The sequence below is a fragment of the Bubalus bubalis genome, chromosome 9 (genome assembly GCF_019923935.1).
Source record: "Bubalus bubalis isolate 160015118507 breed Murrah chromosome 9, NDDB_SH_1, whole genome shotgun sequence".
Taxonomy (NCBI): domain Eukaryota; kingdom Metazoa; phylum Chordata; class Mammalia; order Artiodactyla; family Bovidae; genus Bubalus; species Bubalus bubalis.
Genome location: NC_059165.1, coordinates 99,729,751 through 99,753,389, shown reverse-complemented (window position 1 = coordinate 99,753,389; position 23,639 = coordinate 99,729,751). Strand labels below are relative to the sequence as shown.

The 23,639-nt window shown below is 52.1% G+C and overlaps 2 protein-coding genes across 6 annotated transcripts in view; one reads left to right on the top strand and one right to left on the bottom strand.

The window, feature by feature from the left end:
- PKN1 (protein kinase N1) overlaps positions 1-3,789 on the bottom strand; it is a 28,725-nt gene extending 24,936 nt beyond the window's left edge. The window contains exon 1 of one of the 5 annotated variants that reach the window (XM_044948229.2): positions 3,598-3,789. In XM_044948229.2, the coding sequence (XP_044804164.2) occupies positions 3,598-3,618 (21 nt within the window). In that variant the 5' untranslated portion in view covers positions 3,619-3,789. Of the gene's footprint in view, positions 1-155; positions 279-3,597 lie in introns of those variants that run through there. The other 4 variants (XM_006066546.4, XM_044948228.2, XM_044948230.2 and 1 more) reach the window with 4 other exon arrangements.
- Positions 3,790-14,939: 11,150 nt separating this feature from the next.
- Positions 14,940-23,550, top strand: DDX39A (DExD-box helicase 39A). Its single transcript, XM_044948227.1, has 11 exons — positions 14,940-15,103; positions 19,060-19,271; positions 19,402-19,529; positions 20,685-20,777; positions 21,141-21,324; positions 21,996-22,114; positions 22,444-22,575; positions 22,671-22,780; positions 22,881-23,025; positions 23,137-23,284; positions 23,399-23,550. The coding sequence occupies exons 2-11, from the start codon at positions 19,064-19,066 to the stop codon at positions 23,413-23,415; spliced, it is 1,284 nt and encodes a 427-aa protein (XP_044804162.1). The 5' UTR covers positions 14,940-15,103; positions 19,060-19,063; the 3' UTR covers positions 23,416-23,550.
- The last annotated feature ends 89 nt before the right edge of the window (positions 23,551-23,639 follow it).

Sequence of the window (23,639 nt, the reverse complement as noted above, 5' to 3'; positions counted from 1 at the left end):
ACAGTTTCATCTTTCAAACAGAAAACTCCAAAGCCAGCACCCCACCTCCTCCCCTCAGTCCAAAACCGAGAGGTCCCAAGGGCAGGGCCCCTCTGTCCTGTGCCACTTGGGGTCCTCTTCTGCTGCCCCTCCCCCACAAGGACCCCAGCCCCCACCTCCAGCTCCCGGTCCAAAGGGGGATCAGCCTCCGCCATCCTGGGTCCCGGCTGAGGGCCCCGCCCTCTTCCTGAACCTCAGCCCTGCCAGGGCCTCTCGCCTGCTACTTCCTCTTTCCTGCGGGCTCCCAGCAACCCCTGCGAAGGCCAGCTCTGGGGCTCTGGGGCATCAAGAGGACCTTCCTCTCAGCCCCGACTCAAGGGCTGAGCCTGCTTCTCTGGGGTCATCCCAGGGGTGGCCCCTCTGCTCCCTGTCCTGAGGATGCCCAAGGTGTACACAACAGGCACACACACAGGGGCCCACTAGTGTGGACATGAAGAGCAGCCTTCCCCACATATACAGCTTTCCTACAACACACTCTTATACACCTACAGGCATGTGCAGGTATCACAGGCTGGCCAGTGTGTGCCCACCCCCCACCCCCTGTATATACTTATAAACACCAACACCCACAAGTGCTTACATGGGCGGCCCAGCCCCCTTCCTGTCCCAACTTCCGGCTTCTTCTCAGCTAGGTTGCCTGCTGCTGCTGACCATAGCTTGGAGGCCTGGGGGCCCGGCCGGCCCTGCGGTACCTCCCTGAGGCCCCACATCATGAGGAGACAGCTCTGCAGGGCTGGGGTGCGAGTGTCTCCACTCAAGCTCAAATATGAATATTAAGAACCATGGTGGTTACTACAAGCTGCACGCCAGGTCAACTAATGCCGTTCCAGGAGGTGCTATTATCACTCCGTTTTCCAGATGAGGAAACCGAGACCTGGGGCGGTGACCTAACTTGCCCAAAGTCCCACAGCCAACAGGAGACAGAACTGAGATTTCCTACAAGAGTGCCCAGAATCGGAGCTAGTTGTCAGCCAGGCAGGAAGAGCCCCACGTATATTATCTGCCACCATGGTGAGACTCGACTTTAGAGATGAGGAAAGTCAGGGTTTGCTCTCCATCAACTTCAAGGGCAGCTGCCCCCAAGGAAGATTTACTTCAGGCCTAAAGTGTCACTCCCATGATCCTCCTGACCCCTCAATTTTATCCTGAGCAGCTGCCATATTTCCCCTCCCACTTTACAGGTAAGGAGACTGAGGCTCAGAGGGATGGCAGCAGCAGTTCTCGACGGCAGAGGGGATTGCCAACACTCCCACCTCACTTCTAGGGGCAGTTGGCAATATCCAGAGCCATTCTGGGTTGGTTGTCATAACTGGGGCTGCTACTAGGCTCTATGGGGTTGAGTTCATGGAAACTGCTTGACATTCCACTGTAAACACGAGAGCCTCCACCTCCAAGAATGATTCAGCCCCAAATGTCAATAGTGCTGAGCTTCAGAAACCCTGGATTAAAGGACACAGACTCACACCCTGAACTGCTGACCATGACCACTGGTAAGGATTTCACAGCAGCCCCACCTGCAAGGGGCTGACCTGGTCTACATCCTTCCTCACCGTGAAAACCCTCTGGGCTACATTTTCTTTTTTTCAATTTTGATGGCAGAAACCAAGGCTCAAAGAAGGAATGGTGCTGGGCCTAGGACACACCGTGAGGAAGTGACAGCTCTGGAATTTACACCCAGGGTCACCTCCTACCACCTGCTATCAACCAGGTCCCACCGGCCACCCAGCCCCACCCTGTCCCCAGCAGGCAGAGCAGCGGTGCAGCCAGGAGCAGGGCCAGCTCGAATGAGGGGAGTCCGGGTGGTGGGGAGGAGCAGGATCCCTCAGCCCCACCTCCTCCAGCAGCTGAGGGCTGAGAATATGCAGAGGGAGAGAGGGAGGCTGGGCCTCCCAGGTTCTCCTTCCTTGGGTGACTCACTCTTATCCAGGGCAGAGGTCACCTGAGGGCCAACCAGATGAACCCATGAATCAGGAGCCTGGCCTGGCCTTGGGGAATCCCCAACACCCTCCAAGAAGCAGAAAACGCCTCCCCCGCCCCAGGTCCAGAGGGTCCACTTCCCAGAAATTCCCTCTTCCTAGAGTGACCAGGGATCTAGACCCCATGTCCGGAGATTTCAATGCATTGGGCGTTTCTGGAATCCGGACAGGACATCCGTTTGCCGGACACAGAACAGACAGGCACACACACTGGGACAGACAGAGGGACAGGGGTAGCAGACCCAAGCAGCCACGAGAGAGGAATGACCAGGACGGGGTGGGGGTGGGGGTGGGGTAGGGAGAAGAGAGCAGGCAGGAGACGGGAAAGGGGACCAGGGCGCAGGTCCAGCCTCGTTCCAGGAATCACAGTCTTCGTCCAGGCCATGTCTGCTACATGCCAAACGCATGCATGTGCCAGGGGAGTCCTACACTGTCCTCCCAGGGCTGATGGGGTAGAGGCAGGGACCCAGGCCCTCCCCAGCCCCCAAGGTCTGACCTTGTGTGATCGGCAACACCAGATACGCCCAGCTCCTCGGCAAGGCTGGCAGGCCATCAGCAGGACTGGGGCGGGGGACAGGGGGTGACGGGGGAGACACAAAGGGGATGTGGGGGCAGGTGCAGAAGGAGATGAGAACCCAGTTACACAGCAACCACAGGACGATGGAGAGCTGATGAGGCACTGTGGGGGCACCGGAGGTACAGGACATGTCTCAGATTTGGGTCACTGACCCAAAGAGGTTTCAGCAGTCACTCCGGCCCTGCTCACCACAGGCAGGGAAGGTGAGTTCCAGGCTGTGATGTCCACAAGATGGCACAGGGAGAACCTGGGTGGGTGGCACTTCGGTGTCAGTCACCTGTGCCTGTGTGTGTGTTGATGTGTGGGTTGTGGGGTGACCCGGTCCAGGCAGGATTCCAGGTAAAAGAGAATCCCCAGTTCATTGACATGGACACTCCCCACCTGGAATCCTGGGATAAGGTTCCACCTGGCAGCCGAGTGGCTGGCTGTGTGGGTCCCTGGTCCCCAGACCTAAAGAGGTGACTCTGGCACTTCCGCCAACAGGTGCCAATCTGCAGCGTCGCGACCATCGTAAAGCTCAGTCCGGAGGTGGGGGTGCCGCCAGAGCTTTGTTGTGCGTGGGGGAGGGTGGGGGAAACGGGGCGAGTGGCCTGCGCCCTTCCTGGGGCATCGCGCCAGGCACCTGCTCAGGTGGAGCGGCACCTGCAGGAGAACCGAACGCTGAGGAGAGGGAGCGAGCGGCAGGGTCGACTGGCACCGGGATGCCCAGCTAGCCACAGACACCCGAAGTCGAGCCTTCGCTGGCCCTCTCTAATTCTCAGAGAAGGGCGGAGCTGGGAATGCTGTAGGACACCCCTCGCTCCCACACCCTCCCCTGTGCGTACCTCCACCTGCCGAGGAGACTGCGTTGGCTCCACAGTGCCGGCCCAGGGAGGGGGCGCCTAGCGCTCGGGGGAGGTGGGGACCCACCCTGGCCGCCCGGATCCCGGGAGCTCCGGCGGTGCGCGGGCGGGGGTCCCCAGCGCCGGCTGGCCGCTGGGCGGCTGCAAACGCAGGTGCGCCTACCTGCACAGCGTCGCTGGCCATGTCCACACGCAGCCCGCCAGGGGTCCCCGCGCGGAGGGAGGGGCGCTGAGAGGAGCGCGCGTGCGCCCCGCACGGGGCGGGGCGGGGGGCGGGCGCGGCGCGACGCCCCCGACAAGGCGCAGGGCCGGCTCCGGCCTGCTCGGCTCGGGCCGCGCCTGGCCTGGCCGCCGAGTCCGCGCGCCGCGCCCTCCGGCCCCAGCGGCCGCAGGGCCCGGTCACGTGACCACCGAGGTCGGCGCCCGGGGAGGGGGCGGGGCCGAGGGGCGGGGCTCCCGACGGCCCCCGGGGCTGCGGGGTCCTGGCCGCCGTGCGCCCCCCTCCGGAGCGGAAGCTGCCGGGTCGGTTTCGCTCGCCTTTCCTTCTTTCGGATTTCTCCCTGTTCCCACGGGTCACCCGATTGAGCGCGCGGGAACCAAAGGAAAAGAGGGAGCCACGTTAAAGCGGGGAGCTGTGGAGGCCTTTGGACCTCCCGGGACCTCCTCTCAAAAAAACAAAAACAACTCATTTTCTCCCTGTGTTTGCAAGTTCAGGCTTTCTTGGAACGGTCTGTCATTCAAGGGCACCGGAGCTTCCCCCACAGGCTTGAGACAAGCTCTGAGCAGACTTGTGTTCAAATTCCAGCACCCTATGCCTTGGGGGAGTCCCCCAAACCTAACAGCCCCTTATCTGTATAAAAAAAAAATAAAGAAGAATTGACCTACCCACCCTTGGAGGTGTTGACAAATGAAATGAGACAATGCATGCCAAAGTGCTGTGAACGCAATAAGCGCTGGACAAAGGTTAGCTGCTGTGATTTTTAGTGTTTTTGCCGTTGTTATGTAAAGAGATTTGACCCCTAAATCCGTCACGGACTCGCTGTGGGCCCTGTAGCGTCTAATCCTCAGTTTTCGCCTCTGTAAGATGGGAACACGCCTCTTCTTCGGGGCTGCTGCGTGCAGGTGGCGCTCTACGGTGCAGACTCGTGCCGGGTCGGAGGCAGAAGGTGGAGACCTCTGAGGAGCTTCTCCAGGGTCTCCGGAGTCCCTGGAGCATGCAGCCTGGCTCGTGGCAGACCGGGCACTCCCTTTCAAACCCAGTGACTGAACCAAGCTGCGGTCCCTTGGGCGCGGGGCAGAGAGCGCTCCTCCGCCTTGGCGCCCTCCTGGGACCCTCCAGAGCGCGGGAGGCTACCTTGGTTACCCGCAGCTTTGCATGGTATACGCGGTCCCAGAGATCGGGGCGGGGTGTTTTCTCTTTCCCTTTGGGCGACTCTTTGGGGCTGGGTAGTGGTGGTGGTGAACAGAGGAAGAGGAAGAGGAAGAAGAGAAATTATACCAATCTACAATCTGCCCACTTCTCCCCTCCACGGTCTCCACCAAGTCCATCTTCATCATCGTTCACCTGGACCAGTGCAATCGCCTCCTGTCAGGTCCCTGGGTTCCTCCCTTGACCTCATAGTCTCTTTTCCCCACAACAACCCAGGGATGCCTAGGAATGTCTAAGTCAGGTAATGTCCCACCTCTGCCTAGATCCCTCTTTGACTCCCAACTTCCCCAGAGGAAAAGCCAAAGTCCTACCAGAAACCCACAAGGCCCTTCACCTTCCTTCTCTCCTCTTTTCCCACCTCTTCACCTTGCTCACTCTTTGCAGCTCTTTTGCTTTTGATTTAAATATGAGGAAACTCAGGCCCCTCACCCTCAATGAGCTTCCCAGGTGGTGCTAGTGGGAAAGAACCCAACAGTCAATGCAGGAGACTCAAGAGACACAGGCTACATGCCTGGGTCGGAAAGATCCCCTGGAGTAGGGCATGGCCACCCATTCCGGTATCCTTGCCTGGAGAATCCCAGGGACAGAGGAGTTGGGAGAGGGGACTACAGTCCACAAGGTCATGAAGAATCCAGACATGACTGAAGTGACTTAGCACCAATTATAAAGTCTTCCTCTAATTTTCCAGCCCACCCATTTTACAGATGGGGATGATGGGGCCAAGCAAGGCTGAGAGCCAGTCTACCACCTTATCCAGGGACGGGCCCTCTGCTGCCTGACAGGTTTCCAGGCTGCTTCCCTGGATAGAGCTGGGGAATCCTGCCAAAGTCTCACTCCAACCTTCTGGCATTCATTTACTCAGTGAATATTTATCGGCACCCACTGGGGACTTCGGTAGCACTGGAAACAAAATTTCACTCTGGGCTTGAAACACCAAGGACTTATTGTATAAACTCAGCCAAATATGATAACTGCACCAACACCTCCCTGTGCCTCCTCTGGCCTCTTTCCAGTCCTCTCCAGGGCCTTAGAAGCCCTAAATCACCCCCAACATAACCCACCACTGCCTGCTGGAAAACCTGTTTCTGGCACTCTGGAGCTCTTAGGAAAAACACCACTCCTCGTATGGCCTGCAAGGTAGTCCAGTCCAGCCTCTGCCCACCCGTCCAGCCACATCCCCCTCCACTTCCCTCACCCCCATCTAACAAAACTGGCCTTCTCTCCATTCCGCAAATAATCTCACCTTACTTCCAACCACAGGGCCTTTGCACTGGCTGTCCCCCAGTCTGTAATGCCCTTCCCTCACATCTCCCCAAGGCTGGCCTCTTCTGATCATTTAGGTCTCGGTTTGTATGTCATCTCCTCTGAGAAATCTTCCCAGAGCACCTCCATATCCTGTCATCTCTGGCCCATGGCTCTACTTTTTTTTTTTTAAGATTTTTTTTTTTTAAATGTGGACCATTTTTAAAGTCTTTGTTGAATTTGTTACAATACTGCTTCCATTTTATGTTTTGTTTTTTTGGCCACCAGGCATGTGGGATGTTAGCTGCCCGATCATACCCACAACCTCCTGCGTTGGAAGGTGAAGTCTTAACTGCTGAACCACCAGGGAAGCCTGTTTTCTTTCTTTTAAATATCACTTGTCTCTGAAATTTCCCAGTAACTGGCCTAAGCTCACTCAGTCTTTGTGGAAGGAGTAAATGCACTGAGTGTGAGCTGTCAGGAGAAAGGTAACCCAGCCAGTGAATGCCTTGGGAGGACAGCTGCCCAAGAGGAGGCAGAAGGGCTGGCACTAAGGGACAAATTAGGAAATTGCCAAATAGAGAAGAAAAGGGTGTGTGGTGGAAGGAACAGCAGAAGCAAAAAGGCCCAGAGGTGAGTGAGGTAGAACCTGGTATATCCTTCTTCCTCTGCCCTAGTCTCCCACTCACATCCCCTCATTCATTCCACTCTGGCTGCATAGCCTCCTCATCCATGCTGATTCTTACCTCAGGGCCTTTGCACTGGCTGTTCTCACTGCCTGCAACGCTTTTCCTTCTCATCTTGGCATTCTCTCTTTCTCACTTCATCTCCATTTTTGTCTAAATGTCACCTTCTTAAGGAAGTCTTCCCTGACTGCATCTCCACCCAGAACAAGGCCCACCCCATCTCTACCAAGCTCCACCCCTCACATACTTTTTTCATCCTTGCAAAATTTTAATAAATTTGACGACTATATTCTTTCTTGTCAGACTTTACCAGGAAGATGTCAGTTCCCAGAGGGAAGGAGGGGCTTCCCTAGTGGCTCAGTGATAAAGAATCCACCTGCCAAGCAGGAGACATGGGTTCGATCCCTGGGTCGGGAAGATCCTCTGGAAGAGGAAATGGCAACCCACTCCAGTATTCTTGACTTGAGAATCCCATGAACAGGGGAGCCTGGCAGCTGCAGTCCACGGAGTCGCAAAGAGTCGGACACGACCTAGAGACTAAACAACAACAAAATAGGATACGGATTTTTGTCCTGTTCACTGCTGGGTCTCTGGCTCCTTGTTGTTGTTCAGTCCCTAAGTGGTGACTGACTCTTTGTGACCCCATGCACTGCAGCACCGCAGGCTTCCTTGTCCTTCATCATCTCCTGGAGTTTGTCCAAACTCATGTCTATTGAGTTAGTGATGCCATCCAATCATTTCATTCTCTGTTATCCCCTTCTCCTCCTGCCTTCCATCTTTCCCAGCATCAGGGTCTTTTCCAGTGAGACGGCTCTTCCCATCAGGTGGCCAAAGTATTGGAGCTTCAGCTTCAGCATCAGTCCTTCCAATGAATATCAGGGTTGATTTCCTTTAGGATTGACTGGTTTGATCTCCTTGCTGTCCAAGGGACTTTCAAGAGTCTTCTCCAGCACCACAGTTCGAAAGCATCAATTCTTTGGCGCTCAGCCTTCTTTATGGTCCAACTTTCACATCTGTACATGACTACTCTTGCTCCTAGAACAGGGATTAGCACACAGAAGGTACTCAAAAAACAGCTGTTGGATGAAAAGATGAACAAACCAGGTCTCATGAAAGCATGGCTGGAGTTGGGTTGGTTTTTTTTTTTTTTTTTTTTTTTTGCTGATGAAACTGGAGTAGAGAAAACTCCAGATGTTGCCCATAGTGGGAGTGGAATTCAGATCTGACCCTGAGGACTGTGGGAACCACTGGTAGATTCTTAGCAGGGGAGGAACTGAATCAGGATTATTTCTCAAAAGATAAGGCTCTTTGCAAAGCAGGTCTTCACCAGCGGGGGAGCATAGGGGGCCTGAGAAAAGAAATGGGAGTAGATTCATTTGCCACCAGAAGAACTACATGTATCAAGGAGGCTAAACTCAAAAACATCATGTGGAGGGAGGGGATAAAGAAGCAAGGTTAAAAAATGATAGTTTGCTATTATTTATATAAATTACAAAAAAATCCAGAAAGGGATATTATGTATCAAGTTTGTGGAGCAGTTCAGAGTAGTGGGCAGTATGCCTGACATCCTGGCTGAGGTTTGCCAGGCTGCATGCGTGCTAAGTTGCTTCAGTTGCATCCGAGTTTTTGTGACCCTGTGGACTGTAGCCCGCCAGGCTCCTCTGTCCATAGGATTCTCCAGGCCAAAATACTGGAGTGGGTTGCTATTCACTTCTCCAGGGGATCTTCCCTACCCAAGGACAAACTCACATCTCTCATGTCTCCTGCACTGGCAGGCGTATTCTTTGCCACCTGGGAAGCCATCTGGGTCCAAATTCTGGCACCACTGCACAGGGACGGTGAGACCCTGGGCAAGTTTCTTTTTTTTTTTTTTTTTTAATTATTTTTATTTATTGAATGAATTTATTTGACTGTACCAGGTCTTAGTTGTGGCATATGGGATCTTAGTTCCCTGACCAGGGATCGAGCCCAGGCACCCTGCATTGGGAGCATGGAGTCCTAGCCACTCAGCCACCAGGGAAGTCCCTGGGAAAATTTCTTCACTGCTCCATGCCTCAGTTTCTTCATCTGTAAAAAGGGATGATCATAGTGCCATCTCCCTCATAGGGTTGCTGGGAAGTTTAAATGAATTAATTCTCATAAAGCTTAGCATGTGTGTGCATGCTCAGCTGCTCAGTCATGTCCAACTCTTGGCATCTCCATGGACTGTAGTCCACCAGGCTTCTCTGTTCATGGGGTTTTTCAGGCAAGAATACTGGAGTGGGTTGTCATTTCCTACTCCAAAAGCACGGAATAGGGCTGCAGTCATTGTTCAGTTATTTTTACTTAAGCTGTTTCTGTAGTGGGGGAGGGGAATGGAGTTGGGGGTGTGAATAGAAGTGACTTTCACTTTAACAATAATGTTATGTCTTTTACTTTAAATTATTGATTATTTTGATTGAGGTGCAACTTACATATGGTAAAGTACACAGATCTTTTGGCATGCAGCAACATGAATGTGTATATATGCACCTACCTCTGTGGCCCCCACTCCCCTTTTGCATAAGTTTTACTTGTGCCCTTTCCCTGGCAAGCTCCTCATGTAGATTCTACATAAATTAACTTTACCTGTTCTTGAGCTTCATACTTCATGGAATCATTTTATGATTTTTTTAAATGGCTGGACTTCTTTTCTCTTTAAGTTTTTTTTTTTTAATATGGACTATTTTTAAAGTCTTTATTGAATTTGTTACAATATTGTTTCTGTTTTATGTTTTGGCTTTTTGGCCACAAGCATGTGGGATCTTAGCTCCCAAAGCAGGGATTGAACCCACACTCCCTGCATTGGAAGGTGAAGTCTTAACCACTGGACCACCAGGGGAGTCCCCAAATGTCTGGATTCTTTCCCTTAATATTTATTTTGTTTTCTGTTAATGTAAAATTCACCCTTTTAAAGTGTACAATCCAACGTACACTAGATTGTACACTGTACAGTGTATGTTTGCAAAGAACATGGTGTTTTTAATATTTATCCATCATGTTGTGGATGGCAATCATTCATTCCTTTTTATTTCTAGTGGTATTCCATGGTGTGAATGGGCCACAGTTTCTTTCTTCATTCATTTGTTGATGGACATTTGGGTTGTTTCCAGTCTGGATCTGTTATGTATTAAGATAACTTTTTGACCACACCGTGAAACATGTGGGAACTTAGTTCCTGGACCAGGGATCAAGCCCACAACCCCTGCATTGGAAGCATGGAGTCTTACCCACTGAACCACTAGGGAAGTAAAAGTGAAGTCGTTCAGTCATGTCCAACTCTTTGGGACCCCATGGACTATAACCTACCAGGCTCCTCAGTCCGTGGGATTTTCCAGGCCAGAATATTGGAGTGGGGTGCCATTTCCTTCTCCAGGGTATCTTCCTGACTCGGATCAAACCCGGGTCTCTGGCATTGTAGGCAGACGCTTTACCATCTGAGCTACCAGGGACTGCGCTGAACCAGTTCATATCTTTTTGTGGACAAAAAAAAAGTTTCCTTGGACTTCTCTGGTGGTGCAATGGATAAGAATTCACTTGCCAATGCAGGGGACACGGGTTCAACCTCTGGTCTGGGAAGATTCCACATGCCAAGCAGCAACTGTGTCTGCGCCCCTTAATTACTGAGCCCATGCTCTAGAGCCCACGCGCCACAGTTACTGAAACCTGCACGCTCTAAGACCCGCAAGACACAACTAATGATCTACTAATCAGTCGCTCCTGTGCTGCAGTTACTGAAGCCTGAACACCTAGAGCCTGTGCTCGGAAACAAGAGAAACCACTGCAATGAGAAGCCTGCACACAGCAACTAGAGAGTAGCCCCCACTTGCCGCAACTAGAGAAAGTCTGCGTGCAGCAATGAAGATCCAGTGCAGCCAAAAATTGAAAAAATAATAACGGTGTGTATATGTAAAAAAAATTTTTTTTAATGTTTCATTGATTGGTATGAGGACAGCTTAGTCATGACATAGGTGCCTCTTCAATGCAATGGGTCTGATTGGAGATGATTTTTTCTGTCTTCAGGGGTTGGAGGTGGACATTAGCAATGTCTGGAGGCATTTCTGGTTTGGAGACATTGAGGCATGGGTGTTACTGGCATTGAGAGGCCAAGAATGCTCCTAAACATCCTACAAGGCACGGGATGGCTCCCACTGCAAAGAAGGATCCGGCTCAGATGTCAAGAGTGTTGGGCTCAAGGTTCCCTAGTTAACCTTATTACAAACTGCCAAATCATTTTCCGAAGTGGTCTTCTTACTTCTGGTTCCTCCACAGCCTCTCCTCCAACCTCGGTACTGTAAGTCTTTTCCTTTTTAGCTATTTGGGTGGGTGTTTAAAAATCTTTCCTATCTTAAAATAATTCTGAAATGAATCAGGCCAATATGACAAATGTGAACATTTTTTCATCTTGGGTGGTGGATATACTTTAGCTGGCTCTAATCTTTTCTGGATTTAAAGTTTGTGGGATTTTTGTTTGTTTGTTTCTTGTGGCTTTCTTGTTGCTTGTTTTGAATAGTAGAAGCTCCCCCTGGCTGCATAGATGGTGAATGCCCTGTTTTTTCTTTTCTTCCCCCTTGTTTTCCAAGACTTCTTTACTGGACTCAACTGGCTCCAGTCTCCTCCTTCTCCGGCATCATCTCAGATAATCTAATTCCTCCAAGGTCACCTTTCACCTGCTTTCCTGGAGCTCCTCTTCTTTCCCCAGGAACTGGTTTTCTCCAGCTTTCCAACTTAGCTGGCTTTGGCCTCTATCTCCACCTATAGACATTCTGTTGTTCCATCACTAAGGTGTGCCCAACTCTTTGTGAGATAGAGGTTTTGGCTAATAAAGAGAGCTGGCTTTGTCTTGAATTCCTGCCAGCAGTGTGACTTTGGGACCGAGATTAACTCTCTCTGGAGCTCAGGTCAACCACCTGACAATAGATATGAACAATGGATGTGCTAATACACACAGCTCATCTATTCCAGGTGAGAGTTAATCTGTTGATATATTTAGATTTCTCAGAACAAGGCTGAGCACCAGGACAGACACTGGGGTGAAAAGTAGGGGAGGCACTTGCCTCCAACACAGCATTTAAGGGGGTTCCCCCAAATTAAATATAAACATGTTTTATGTGTTTTTATGTGCAATTTTCGGAGAAGGCAATGGCACCCCACTCCAGTACTCTTGCCTGGAAAATCCCATGGATGGAGGAGCCTGGTAGGCTGCAGTCCATGGGGTCGCTAGAGTCGGACACGACTGAGCGGATTTCCCTTTCAACTTTTCACTTTCATGCATTGGAGAAGGAAATGGCAACCCACTCCAGTGTTTTTGCCTGGAGAATCCCAGGGACGGGGGAGCCTGGTGGGCTGCTGTCTCTGGGGTCGCACAGAGTCGGACACAACTGAAGCGACTTAGCAGCAGCAGCAGCAGCATGTGCAATTTTTAAAAAATCAAAAGTAATGCAAAAAAAAAATCCAAATAAAGACAGGATCAGGGCTTCCCTGCTGGCTCAGTGGTAAAGTATCCACCTTTCATTGCAGGAGACACAGGTTCAATCCCTAATCTGTGAAGATCCACATACCTCACAGCAACTAAGCCTGAGTGCCATGACTATTGAGCCTGTGCTCTGGAGCCCTAGAGCCACAACTACTGAGCCCACATGCTGCAACAACTGAAGCCCGAAAGCCCCAGCGCCTGTGCTCCGCAGCAAGAGAATCCAACAAAATGAGAAGCCCTCTCATCACTACTAGAGAGCTGTCCCCACTTGCCACAACTACATTGCCCACACAGCAACGTGGACCCAGCACAGTCAATAATAAATAAGCAAATAAAATCATTATTATTTTTTTTAAAAGACAGGATCAGTAGTTCTGAACGTTTCCTTTTGCAGGTGCCAATATGGCTTGACGTGGCACTGTTATGGCAACCCACTCTAGTGTTCTTGCCTGGAGAATCCCAGGGACGTGGGAGCCTGGTGGGCTGCCGTCTATGGGGTCGCACATAGTCGGACACGACTGAAGTGACTTAGCAGCAGCAGCAGCAGCACTGTTACTGACCCTGTCTTTACTTAAAATTTTGATATTTTGCTCATCAGATATTTTAGAGAGATTTTAAACATTAACTTCAACTTTAAAATACTGCATTCAAATATTATTTATCTTGATGACTCAGTTTTTTAAGATTAAAAAAATTATTTTTTTAGTTTTGGCTCTGCTGGGTCTTCGTTGCTATGAGTGGGCTCTCTGTAGTTGCGGAGAGCAGGGGCTACTCACCGTTGTGCGTGTTTCTCATTGCAGTGGCTTCTCTTGTTGTGGAGCACAGGCTCCAGGTACACAGGGTTCAGTAGTTGCAGCACTTGGCCTCAGTAGCTGTGGCTCTCGGGCTTAGTTGCTGCACTGCATGTGGGATCTTCCCGGACCAGGGATGGAACCCACGTCCCCTACATTGCAAGGCAGATTCTTAACCACTGAACCACCAGGGAAGTCTCATGAGTCTTTTGCTTTGTTTGGTTTGGTGTTTGGTGCCCCCCTTTAAGTTTGCATGCCTCACCCTCATTCTGGCCCAGCTTCCCCACTTCCGGGTATAGAGGAAGTGCTCTATCAGTGTTCTGATGTAATTATTACACACAATATCTACCTTATGTCATGTAAAGCCTCCCTCTGGATTGACTGGTTGCTCTTCATTGGGCTTTTTGACTGAAGTTATACCTGTGATGACTTTAGCTCTGAATTTGTCTCAGACATGGACTCTGAGGTAGCTTTATACTAAATGAAAACGGAAATGCCTGAACCTCTTTGGAAAACTGTGGAGAAAGATTTAATTGTGTCAAGGGCTTAGGGAGACTGGAAAGCTGGAGCAGGCTTATGGAGTTTGCCCTACTTATTTTCCTTCCTCCTTCCGACCCCCCAAATCTCTCATAGCTGAGAAAAGACTGACAGTAGCAGGTATGGCAAGAATTAAGAATCACTGGAACTTTCACAGGGCGCTAGTGAGAATGTAAAGTAGAACAACCACTTAGAAAACTGCCAGGATCTACTAAAGCTGAACACTCACATGACCTTCCACTCACCATTTCACTCCCAGGTATTTGCCCTAGAGAAGTAAATTCGTTTTCACAAAAATACTTGTATATGATTTATTGATAATGGCCAAATATTGGAGAAAAAATGTCTATCTATAGGTGAATGAAGAAACTACATTGGCTATATTGTGGAATAGCCACACAGTGGAATACTACTCAGGAGTAAAAAAGCAATATGCTGTACATATTGCTATGTACAGCAATGTGGAAAATCTCAAAACATTTTGTTGAGCAGAAGCCAGACACAAAAGACAATCTACTGCATGATTCTGTTTATATTAAATTCAAGAACAGACAAGATTATAGTGATAGAAATAAACACAGTGGTTGCCTGGTTGGGGCAGGAGGGAGGAAAGGGGTGTGGCTGACTTGAGAGGGACACAACAGAACTTTCTGTGGTGATGGAAATGTTCTGTAACTGCACCAGGCAATTGTCACTCGGGTATCAATCATCAGAACTCATGGGAACGCTCAACTCGGTAAAGCACTGGCGGGATAAAAAGGCTAGGAAATTTTCATACAAAGAAAACTAAAAGTAACAACAACAACAAAATTTTTATAACGAAAACATCCTGGTTTTGGTTTTTTCGGCCTGAACCTGCATGGCCACTCGCACAGTGTCTGACCAGGACTCGACTTTCAGCAAACAGGAATTGTGGCTTAGGACCATTTCTCTCACTCCCATGCCCTGAGGGGCCCCTTCTCTACTAAAGTTGCAAAATGTCCCTCCACGCTGGCATCATTCCAAGCTCCCTAGCCTTTTCAGAACTCTTTCAGAACCTCTACGCTGCAGGACCACTTCAAAAACTTCTTTCTTCGGCGTAGAGACCATATTTCATAAGGGCGAGACACTCACCCTGGGCCCACATCACGGCTTCGGTTGCCTGTACTAAATATGGTGGCACACGAGCCGGTTACAACGTCGACCACGTGACGGTACGCTCGCAGACGCCCGCTTCGGTCAGCCCACTCCGGCGCCTACTTTTAGATTGACCAATGAATCGGAGGTATGAGGCACGCCCTTTTCCCCTCTCCACCAATAGCCTCCAGACGCCTTCCGCAGAATCCAATCATCGCTTCCGCCTCTCTTGAATGAAAAGCGAGCGGTCCAGTGAGCTGTGCCGCAGTCGGACGCAGGAGACAGGAAGCGCTACAGCGCGTGTCGGGGCTCGAGAACGGTAACTGGAGTCGGGTGGCTCTCTTCGCAGCACGGGGAAGCGAACGAGGAATCAGGTGAGCGGCTGGCCCAGGCGCGGGGTCGCGGTGCGGAGACGTCGGATCTGCGGGCGAGCGGGAGATAGGAGACGCCAGGAGTTGAGGGAAGCCGTCCGGGCGCGAGACAGGGGGAGGCGGGTCGGTTGTGGTGTCCCGAGCGCGCGTTGGCGGCCGTTGGGCGTTAGGGCGCATGCGCGAGGGGTAGCCTGGCCGTTGGAGCGCGGGTACGGGTCCGCTTCCGGGAGGGGCTGTCATGGCCGTCTGCAGGCTGAACCCCACCTTGGGGCAAAGTCTGCCTGTTCTTGGAAGCCCGAGGCGATTTGGGGAAGGGTCAGGAGGCGACGCGGGGATCTGGGGCCGCGGAGCGCGAAGCCGGAGCTTGTAGACGTGACGATCTTGAAGATCGAAACTCTTCCTCCGTTCTTGCTTTGCGTTTCAGGGGGTGGATTCGTAGTTCCAGAGATTTAGGGCAAAAAAATGATGTTCCAGTAAGGAACAAAGTCTTAAATGAAAATTCTCTTGGGGGACACCTCAGGGTGAAAAGGGTACGCCAAAGGGTCTGAGTTGTTACTTAGTCGTCTGTAAGCTTTCAAGTTGATCAGCTCTTGGGGTCTCTGCCACCTTCTCTGGGTGGAGCAAACAGCGCCAAATCCTTTCCTGATCTAATTTGTTTTGATTTTTAGGTTCTGCCTAGCCAGTCCCTAGAAATTTTTGTGTGTCAAGCTTAGTCTGTCATTAAATTTGTCTCCCCATTAACACAAAAAGAGTTTCTTCGAACTCTTCTCTTATTTTTTGGAATGCACATCTCCTTCCGGATTTGAAGCCCAGAGTAGACGACGCTGCCTCTTTTATGTCCAAGGCTCCCCGAGGGGTTGGTCCTTCCCTGTAGGGTGATCCATCCTCTTTTCCCTCTTTAACAATGCTCCCATCGTGGTTAACCCTCTTTCATTTGGTGTCTGGTTTTCCCTGCTGCTGGTCCCTTAACTTACTCCATCTTCTCTGGAGTAACTTGGTCTTGAGCAAATCCTGATTGAGTCACAGCTAAAAACCTAATCAGCGATTTCTTATTGTTCAGCGAATTAAGTATGAATGCTCTGGGCCTAACCAGCTTGGTTTTCTGCCTCTTGCTTCAAGCAGCCAGTTCTTACCAACCCCTGAAAGGGTTTGGACTAGTGGTTTCTGGACTGCCCTTTGCTGGTGCCTTTTCTTCTCTTTGATGCTTGAAGTGAGCCTTCCTGTTTACACCAGTAGGAATCCTCAGTACTTGGATTGCCTCTTTCAAGAATCCAATAAAGATACTTGCTTAGCCCCTAAACTCTGCCTTGAGGCCCCGATTCTGATTCCATTCATTCAGCCATTTGCTCTTGAGTGCTTACTGTTATGTACTAGGTCCTGTTCTGGGTGCTGGGCTGGCATGACTGGAGGGGGTGTTTTTTTAGTTGGACCCAACTTTAGAATATGCCTTTTTGGAACAACAGAACAGCTTCCCTGATGTTCAGTGGGTAAAGAATCTGCCTGCAGTGCAGGAGACACAGAGATGGGGGTTTGATCCATGGGTCGGGAACATACCCTGGAGGAGAAAATGGCAACCCACTCCAGTATTTTTGCCTGAAAATCCCATGGACAGAGGATCCTGGTGGGCTACAGTCCATGGTGTCAATAAGAGTTGGAAACGACAGGGTGACTAAACAATGGAAAATGCCTTTTTGAAACAACAGAGGTTTGAAAAAAGTGGGGAAAGCAAGTTGAAAGGTGCTGAGGCATGTTTGAGGCTCAGCAGCAAGGCCTGTGTGTGCGGGTGACGGGGGTGACAAACTCTGCATATAGAGGGAGTCAGGTTGTGCCGGGCTTGATAGGCTGTGGTGAGGACTCTGTTTTACTCTGAACACAGTGGGATCCTGTGGAGGGGTGTTGAGCAGAGGAGTGGCTTTCTCTGACTTAGCTTTTTTAGGCTCCCTTCAGCAGCTGAGGGGCATTGAGGGGGAGTGGGAGATGGAAAGCAAGGAGCCCAACAAGGCGGCTTTTGGCATAATCCAGGCAAGAGGTGACAGTGCCCAGGTGCCCCTCAGCTGACAACGGCTAAAACGAACTGTAGTATTCCAGTAAAAAGGAATATTCATCAGCCACAAAAAGGGATGGTGTACTGATAACATGGCCACAATGTAGAGGAACCTTGAAAAATTATGTGAGTAAAAGAAGTCAGACTGTCACATGTTGTATGATTCCATTATATGAAATGTTCCAAATAGGCAGATTCATAAAAAGAAAGTAGATTAGTGGTTGCCAAAGGGAGTTGGGGACACAGGATGGCAGCCTAAGGATTCAGTCTTATTGACATGAGGAAATGTGTGCTAAAGATGATTGTGGCAGCAGTTGAAAGTATTTGTGACTGCACAAGAAACCAATAAAATGTGCCTTTTAAACAGTGCCTTGTATGGCATGTGAATGTCTCCATAAAGCTGCTCTAATCTAAAAAGAAAGGTGATGACAGCCTGAGAACCAGTGACGTAGCAGGGGTGAAAAGTGGCCTGATTGACCTGCTTGACTTTATTGGCTGGTGGGACAGGAAAAGAGAAAAGACAGAACAGTTCAGAGAATGGAGTTGCCTTTTCTCAGATGCGGGTTGAGGGGAGAGGTTGTCCATAGAGAGGCTGCACAGAGGTGGTTAAGGCCCTGGGGCTGCATACTCAACAGAGGATGAGTGGCAAAAGGGCCACAAATTGGGCCTGGGACCATCAAAATCCCTCTCAGGAAAAGGGACTATTTTTAGCACTTCCACCCCCTACACTGGGCTTCCCTGATGGCTGAATGGTAAAGAACCCGCCTCCCAGTGTGGGAGACATGGGTTCAGTCCCTAGGTGGGGAAGATCCCCTGGTGGAGGGCATGGCAACCCACTCTAGTATTCTTGCCTGGGAAATCCCATGGACAGAGGAACCTGGCCAGCTATGGTTCGTGTGGTTACCAAGAGAAACGACTTAGCAACTAAATGACAGCAACAACCACCCCCTTGACTGGAGGCTGGGGTGCAACAGGGAGGACAAAAGACAGTATTCTCATGTTTGGGTCCCTTGTAGCCTGCACCCACTAGGTGCTCTGTGTGTCTGAATTAAATGAAGCCAGGAAGTGATAGCACTTTGTATTAATTCTTTTTACCATCTTGGCTGTATTCTTACTGGCGCCAGGCCCAATGGGAGGTCTTTTCATGAGAGCACTTAATTATTCCCTTGTGCAAACCACAAATAGCAGGAGCAGCTGGGGCTGGGTAGACACTGGCGAGCTCACAAGCTCCCATCTCTCCAGCATCCTGGCAGTTGCATTTCCAGGCTCAGGGTGGGGTCCTTGGGGAGTGAAGGGGGAGGGGAGTCCTTGAGACTAGGGGTCTGAGGCTATTCAGTAGAGCTGAGACCTTGAAGCTGGGAAGGAGGCATTTATTTGTTCAGAGACCAGAAGTAATGCAGCAGAGTCATGTCTGTGGGGCTGGGCGACCTGAGCTAGGGTAGAGGCTCAGTGAGTATCAGCAGCCAAATGAGGCTGGGGGTGGCATGGAATGGGGTGGGTAGGGGCCAGAGAGGGAGGTTGCAAGTGGAAAGGAATTGGGGTTTCACTTGGTGCACCTGTGGTTGTGGCCTGAAGGGTCCCAGGGAGAGGTGAGGCAGCTTGGTGGAGGGTGGTGGAGATGTGGGCACAACAGGTGGAAGCTGGGGAGTGCTACACAGGTAGAGTAGTGGGACCTGCTGTTGGAGTCAGTGGTGGAGGTGAGTTAAAGACAAATCAGAGAATGATGTCCAATCTTGGCTTCAGTGGCTGGGTGGCCAGACCTGACCCCAGGACCTCACCCACCTCGGACTTGTGTCAGCAGCTCGCAGCTTCTGTGCAGCCGGCTCCCTCTTCCCCCTCACTCTGGGAATTTTCCTGCCTGCGTCAGTCACCGTTATTGCTTCACTGAGCCCTGTTCCCCCTCCTCTGTTCTCAGCAGCATGGCGGAACAGGATGTGGAAAACGAGCTTCTGGATTATGAGGAAGATGAAGAGCCCCAGGCACCTCCAGAGAGCGCTCCACCTCCCCCCAAGAAAGACGTTAAGGGTTCCTATGTTTCCATCCACAGCTCTGGCTTCCGGGACTTTCTGTTGAAGCCAGAGCTCCTGAGGGCCATAGTGGACTGTGGCTTTGAGCATCCATCAGAGGGTACGCACCCCTGGGTCCTCCCTTCCTCGGCTCTCCTCTCACTGCTTCGGCATGGTCCCCTCGGGTGAGGGGCCTGCACGGAGGGAACGTCCGTCCGGTTTCTGATAGCTCATGTGCTCTCTTCCCTCAGTCCAGCACGAGTGTATTCCACAAGCCATCCTGGGCATGGACATCTTGTGCCAGGCCAAGTCAGGGATGGGCAAGACAGCGGTTTTTGTGTTGGCCACTCTGCAGCAGATTGAGCCCGTCAACGGACAGGTGGGTGGACACCCTTCCTGCCAGGCCCCAACTTCCTGATGCAGCAGGAATCATGGGTCCTCTTGTTAAAAATCCTTGTTCCTGCATCCTCTTTGTGGACTTTTAAAATTAACTACGGTAATTAGTTCTACTGGAGTAGGAGATGGCAACCCACTCTAGTATTCTTGCTTGGAAAATCTCATGAACAGAGGAACCTCACAGGCTACAGTCCATGGCGTCACAAAGAGTCAGACGCAAGTGAGCAACTTAGCACGCACACACTTAGTTGTTACCAATATCGCCCCCAAAATGATGAGCCAAGAGGAAAAACTGAAAAGTGCCCAGTCTGACCACCCGGCAAGATGGCTGTTATTTCCACGTGTGCTTTTCTGGATCGTGCACATACAGGAAGGTGGTCTTACACCGAACATGGTTTTGTTACTGCTTTTATTGCCGACAGAACACAATTGTCTTCTCATGCCTTGAATGTTGTAGTTCACTACTTTGAGGGGATAATTGCGGCGCTTGCAGGTGTCCTGTTCTTGACATGCTGGGGCACACCTCCCTGGGTGGTGTGTGGGTGCATGAGCCCTTGTTACTGACCTTAGGGTGGGTGGTCTCAGAGGGAAGGTTTCATGGGAGGCCGTGGTGTGGTCTCAGTCCTTGGCATTGTGGGCCAGGAAGGTGTGGTAGCCTTCCCCTGGTGGTCATAGGCCAGCCAGAGGGCAGGCTTGGGAAGCTGTTAGCATGGAGGGTGTCACCAGCTAGGCGTCTCCCTGGCCTAGGGGGACACACCTGAGTAGCTATAAGGAGATGTAGGGAGGCCTTTCCTGGTGGCTCCAGTGCAGGAGATGCAGGTTCAGTCCCTGGGTTAGGAAGACCCCTTAGAGGAGGAAATGGCAACCATGGACAGAGGAGCCTGATGGGCTACAGTCCATTGGGTCGAAGAGTCAGACATGACTGAGGGACTAAACAAAAACAACAAACAGTAAGTCTTATTACCTGCTAGGGAAAAAACTAAAAATGAATATACAGGGAGTGAGCAGCAGCTGATAGACTGGGAGAAGCTGGGGCCATGTGGACTGGACCTTCCAGGGGACCAGCACCAGGGTGGGCTCTGGCCAGGGGAGGACTTCTGACATTGCCTTAAGGGTCTGTGCCCCACCTGCCCCACAGGTGACAGTCCTAGTGATGTGCCACACTCGAGAGCTGGCCTTCCAGATCAGCAAGGAGTACGAGCGCTTCTCCAAATACATGCCCAGCGTCAAGGTGAGTCCCCAGACCGAGGGGGGCGTCACGTGACCCTCTGTAGCCTTGCTGGCCGTGGCGCTGGCCCAGCCGGCATTAACCAGGCTTGGCTGCAGTGGCTGCCTTTGAGGTCTGTGGTGGTTTACGCTCCTGAAAAGCCTGATGAATTATGAATGGCCCCCAGAGGCCTGTGCCAGTCTCAGTCCTGGGGCTGCTTTTCAGTGGAGCTGGGGCCAGGCTCTGAGGCCTCTCCTGTCCCCAGGCACCAGGTCTGGCGTGTCAGTGGGGGCTTCGCAGGGTCGTGAACTGAGTGGCCGCAGTCACTGGAGTTGGATGTGAGCTTTCGGCCACCAGATGGTTGACGGCAGCTTTCTGCCCACATAGGTGTCTGTGTTCTTTGGGGGCCTGTCCATCAAGAAAGATGAGGAGGTGTTGAAGAGGAACTGTCCCCACGTGGTGGTGGGGACACCAGGCCGGATCCTGGCGCTTGTGCGCAATAGGAGCCTCAACCTGAAGAATGTGAAGCACTTCGTGTTGGATGAGTGCGACAAGATGCTGGAGCAGCTGGGTGAGTGTCTGCGCTGGGTCTGCAGGCTGTGGAGGCCCCTTGCAGCATCCCCCAGACTTCAGAGCCAGGCCCTGACAGGGCAGGCCAGAGGTTTCCCCAGAGTGGGGTCGTGTGGGTGGCCGGCAGGCAGGTCTCCTGGAAACAGATTTGCGGGCAAATCCTGGCATTTGGCAGAGTGAACTGCGGCTTCAGAGCTAGATCTTGGAGTGGGACCACAGGGCCCAAGATAAGCCGTGTCTGGGCACATGTCCATGTTAGCCGAGGACTGTGGCCTTGCCACCTGCTGGTTTAGCTCTAGGCCCCCGCCTGCGCTCAGGGAGCCCTGACAGGGCTGGTGGGAACTGGGGCTTGTGCCTGGGAAGCGGCTGCAGCTCTCACTCCAGTGGCTATCTCTGCCTCAGGCTCCCCACCCTGAAGCGTGGCTGGAGGTGCGCTGGCACGGCTGCTCCGCTCTGGCAGCGTGTAAGTGGATTGCCGCTCCTCCCGCGCCTGTGCTTATTACCCTAAGTCCGGGCCCTCAGGCACCTGGGGCTCCCCCCCTCAGGCCAGTCTGCACTCACACCGCCCTTGTCATGGGGCCAGCGGCTCCCTGGCACAGGTTGGGAGGGACAGGATCCAGTCTTGGGTGGGGGTCATGGTCTGGCAGGCGCTCACGCCCCATTTCTTGCCAGATATGCGGCGGGACGTGCAGGAAATCTTCCGCCTGACCCCCCACGAGAAGCAGTGCATGATGTTCAGCGCCACCTTGAGCAAGGAGATCCGACCTGTGTGCAGGAAGTTCATGCAAGATGTGAGTAATGGCGGAGAGCTCAGTGCGGTAGCTTCAGCCTCCGAGGGTGCAGGCTCTTGCCGCTCCCCAACATCCACGCTGCCCTCATGGCACAAGCATGCTGGAAGGCCGGCGGAGCCTCTTCCTCTCTTGTCAAACTGGGAGCTGAGAGCTTGGTCTACACCTGAACCGTGCCGGACCTTAGATCCAGCTATTGGGAGACAAGTATTGGGGGTACAGAGGCCTCTTTGAAGTATTGCAGCCATGGAGTCACTTTTGGAAGGTTCTGGGCAGGCAGAAGGCCCAGAAGTAAGCCCCGCCTGGCTCTTCCTGCTCTCCTCCCTGCACAGCCCATGGAGGTGTTTGTGGATGACGAGACCAAGCTCACGCTGCACGGGCTACAGCAGTACTACGTGAAACTCAAGGACAGTGAGAAGAACCGCAAGCTCTTCGACCTCCTGGATGTGTTGGAGTTTAACCAGGTGATGCTTCTGCACTCCCGTGGCCTGTGCTGGGGTTCCTGGCCTCGGGGAGGGACTCTGGCCCTGACCCAGGTCTGCCCCTCCCTCCCTCGCAGGTTGTGATCTTTGTGAAGTCAGTGCAGCGCTGCATGGCCTTGGCCCAGCTCCTGGTAGAACAGAACTTCCCAGCTATTGCCATCCACAGGGGCATGGCCCAGGAGGAGCGGTGAGTGTGGGCCACCCTCAGCCCCTGGCAGGCCCCGTGGAGGGGATGCCACCCAGGGTCCCCGTATCTGATGGCCACCCCTTGTTCTTCTCGCACCTAGCCTGTCGCGCTATCAGCAGTTCAAGGACTTCCAGCGGCGGATCCTGGTGGCCACCAATCTGTTCGGCCGAGGCATGGACATTGAGCGCGTCAACATCGTCTTTAATTATGACATGCCTGAGGACTCAGACACCTACCTCCACCGTGTGAGTGGCCCACGGGGGTGTCCCTTCCCCTCCTGCCCCTTTCTCAGGGTTGGTGTTGGATGGGGACCTCTGTCTGTTCTCAGCCTGACCCTTGCTCCTGTCTCCCTGCAGGTGGCCCGTGCGGGTCGCTTCGGTACCAAAGGCCTGGCCGTTACTTTCGTGTCTGACGAGAACGATGCCAAAATCCTCAATGATGTCCAGGACCGGTTTGAAGTGAATGTGGCAGAGCTTCCAGAAGAAATTGACATCTCCACATACAGTAAGTGGCTCAGACAGGGCTGGGGTGTCGGGAGAGGTGGGGGACAGTGGTGGGGCCTCTGTCCCCACGCCCCCTCCTCACTGGCTTCCCCCATCCCCCGTGTGTGTCTTACAGTTGAGCAGAGCCGGTAACCGCATGCCCTGACGACCAGAGCCACTCTACTTCCCACGTGCTGCTTCAAGTCCTCTTTCTAGGCGACACTGGGCCTTTCATTTTACTGTTTAAAAGTTGTAGATTTGTGCAAGAATTAAGTTTGTATTATGGAAGTCTGGCTCCCACAGTGTCTATTTCTGTCAGCTCACTGCATTTCATGGACACCAGGGGCCCGTGGCCTGGTCAGTGAGCCTCTGGCCAG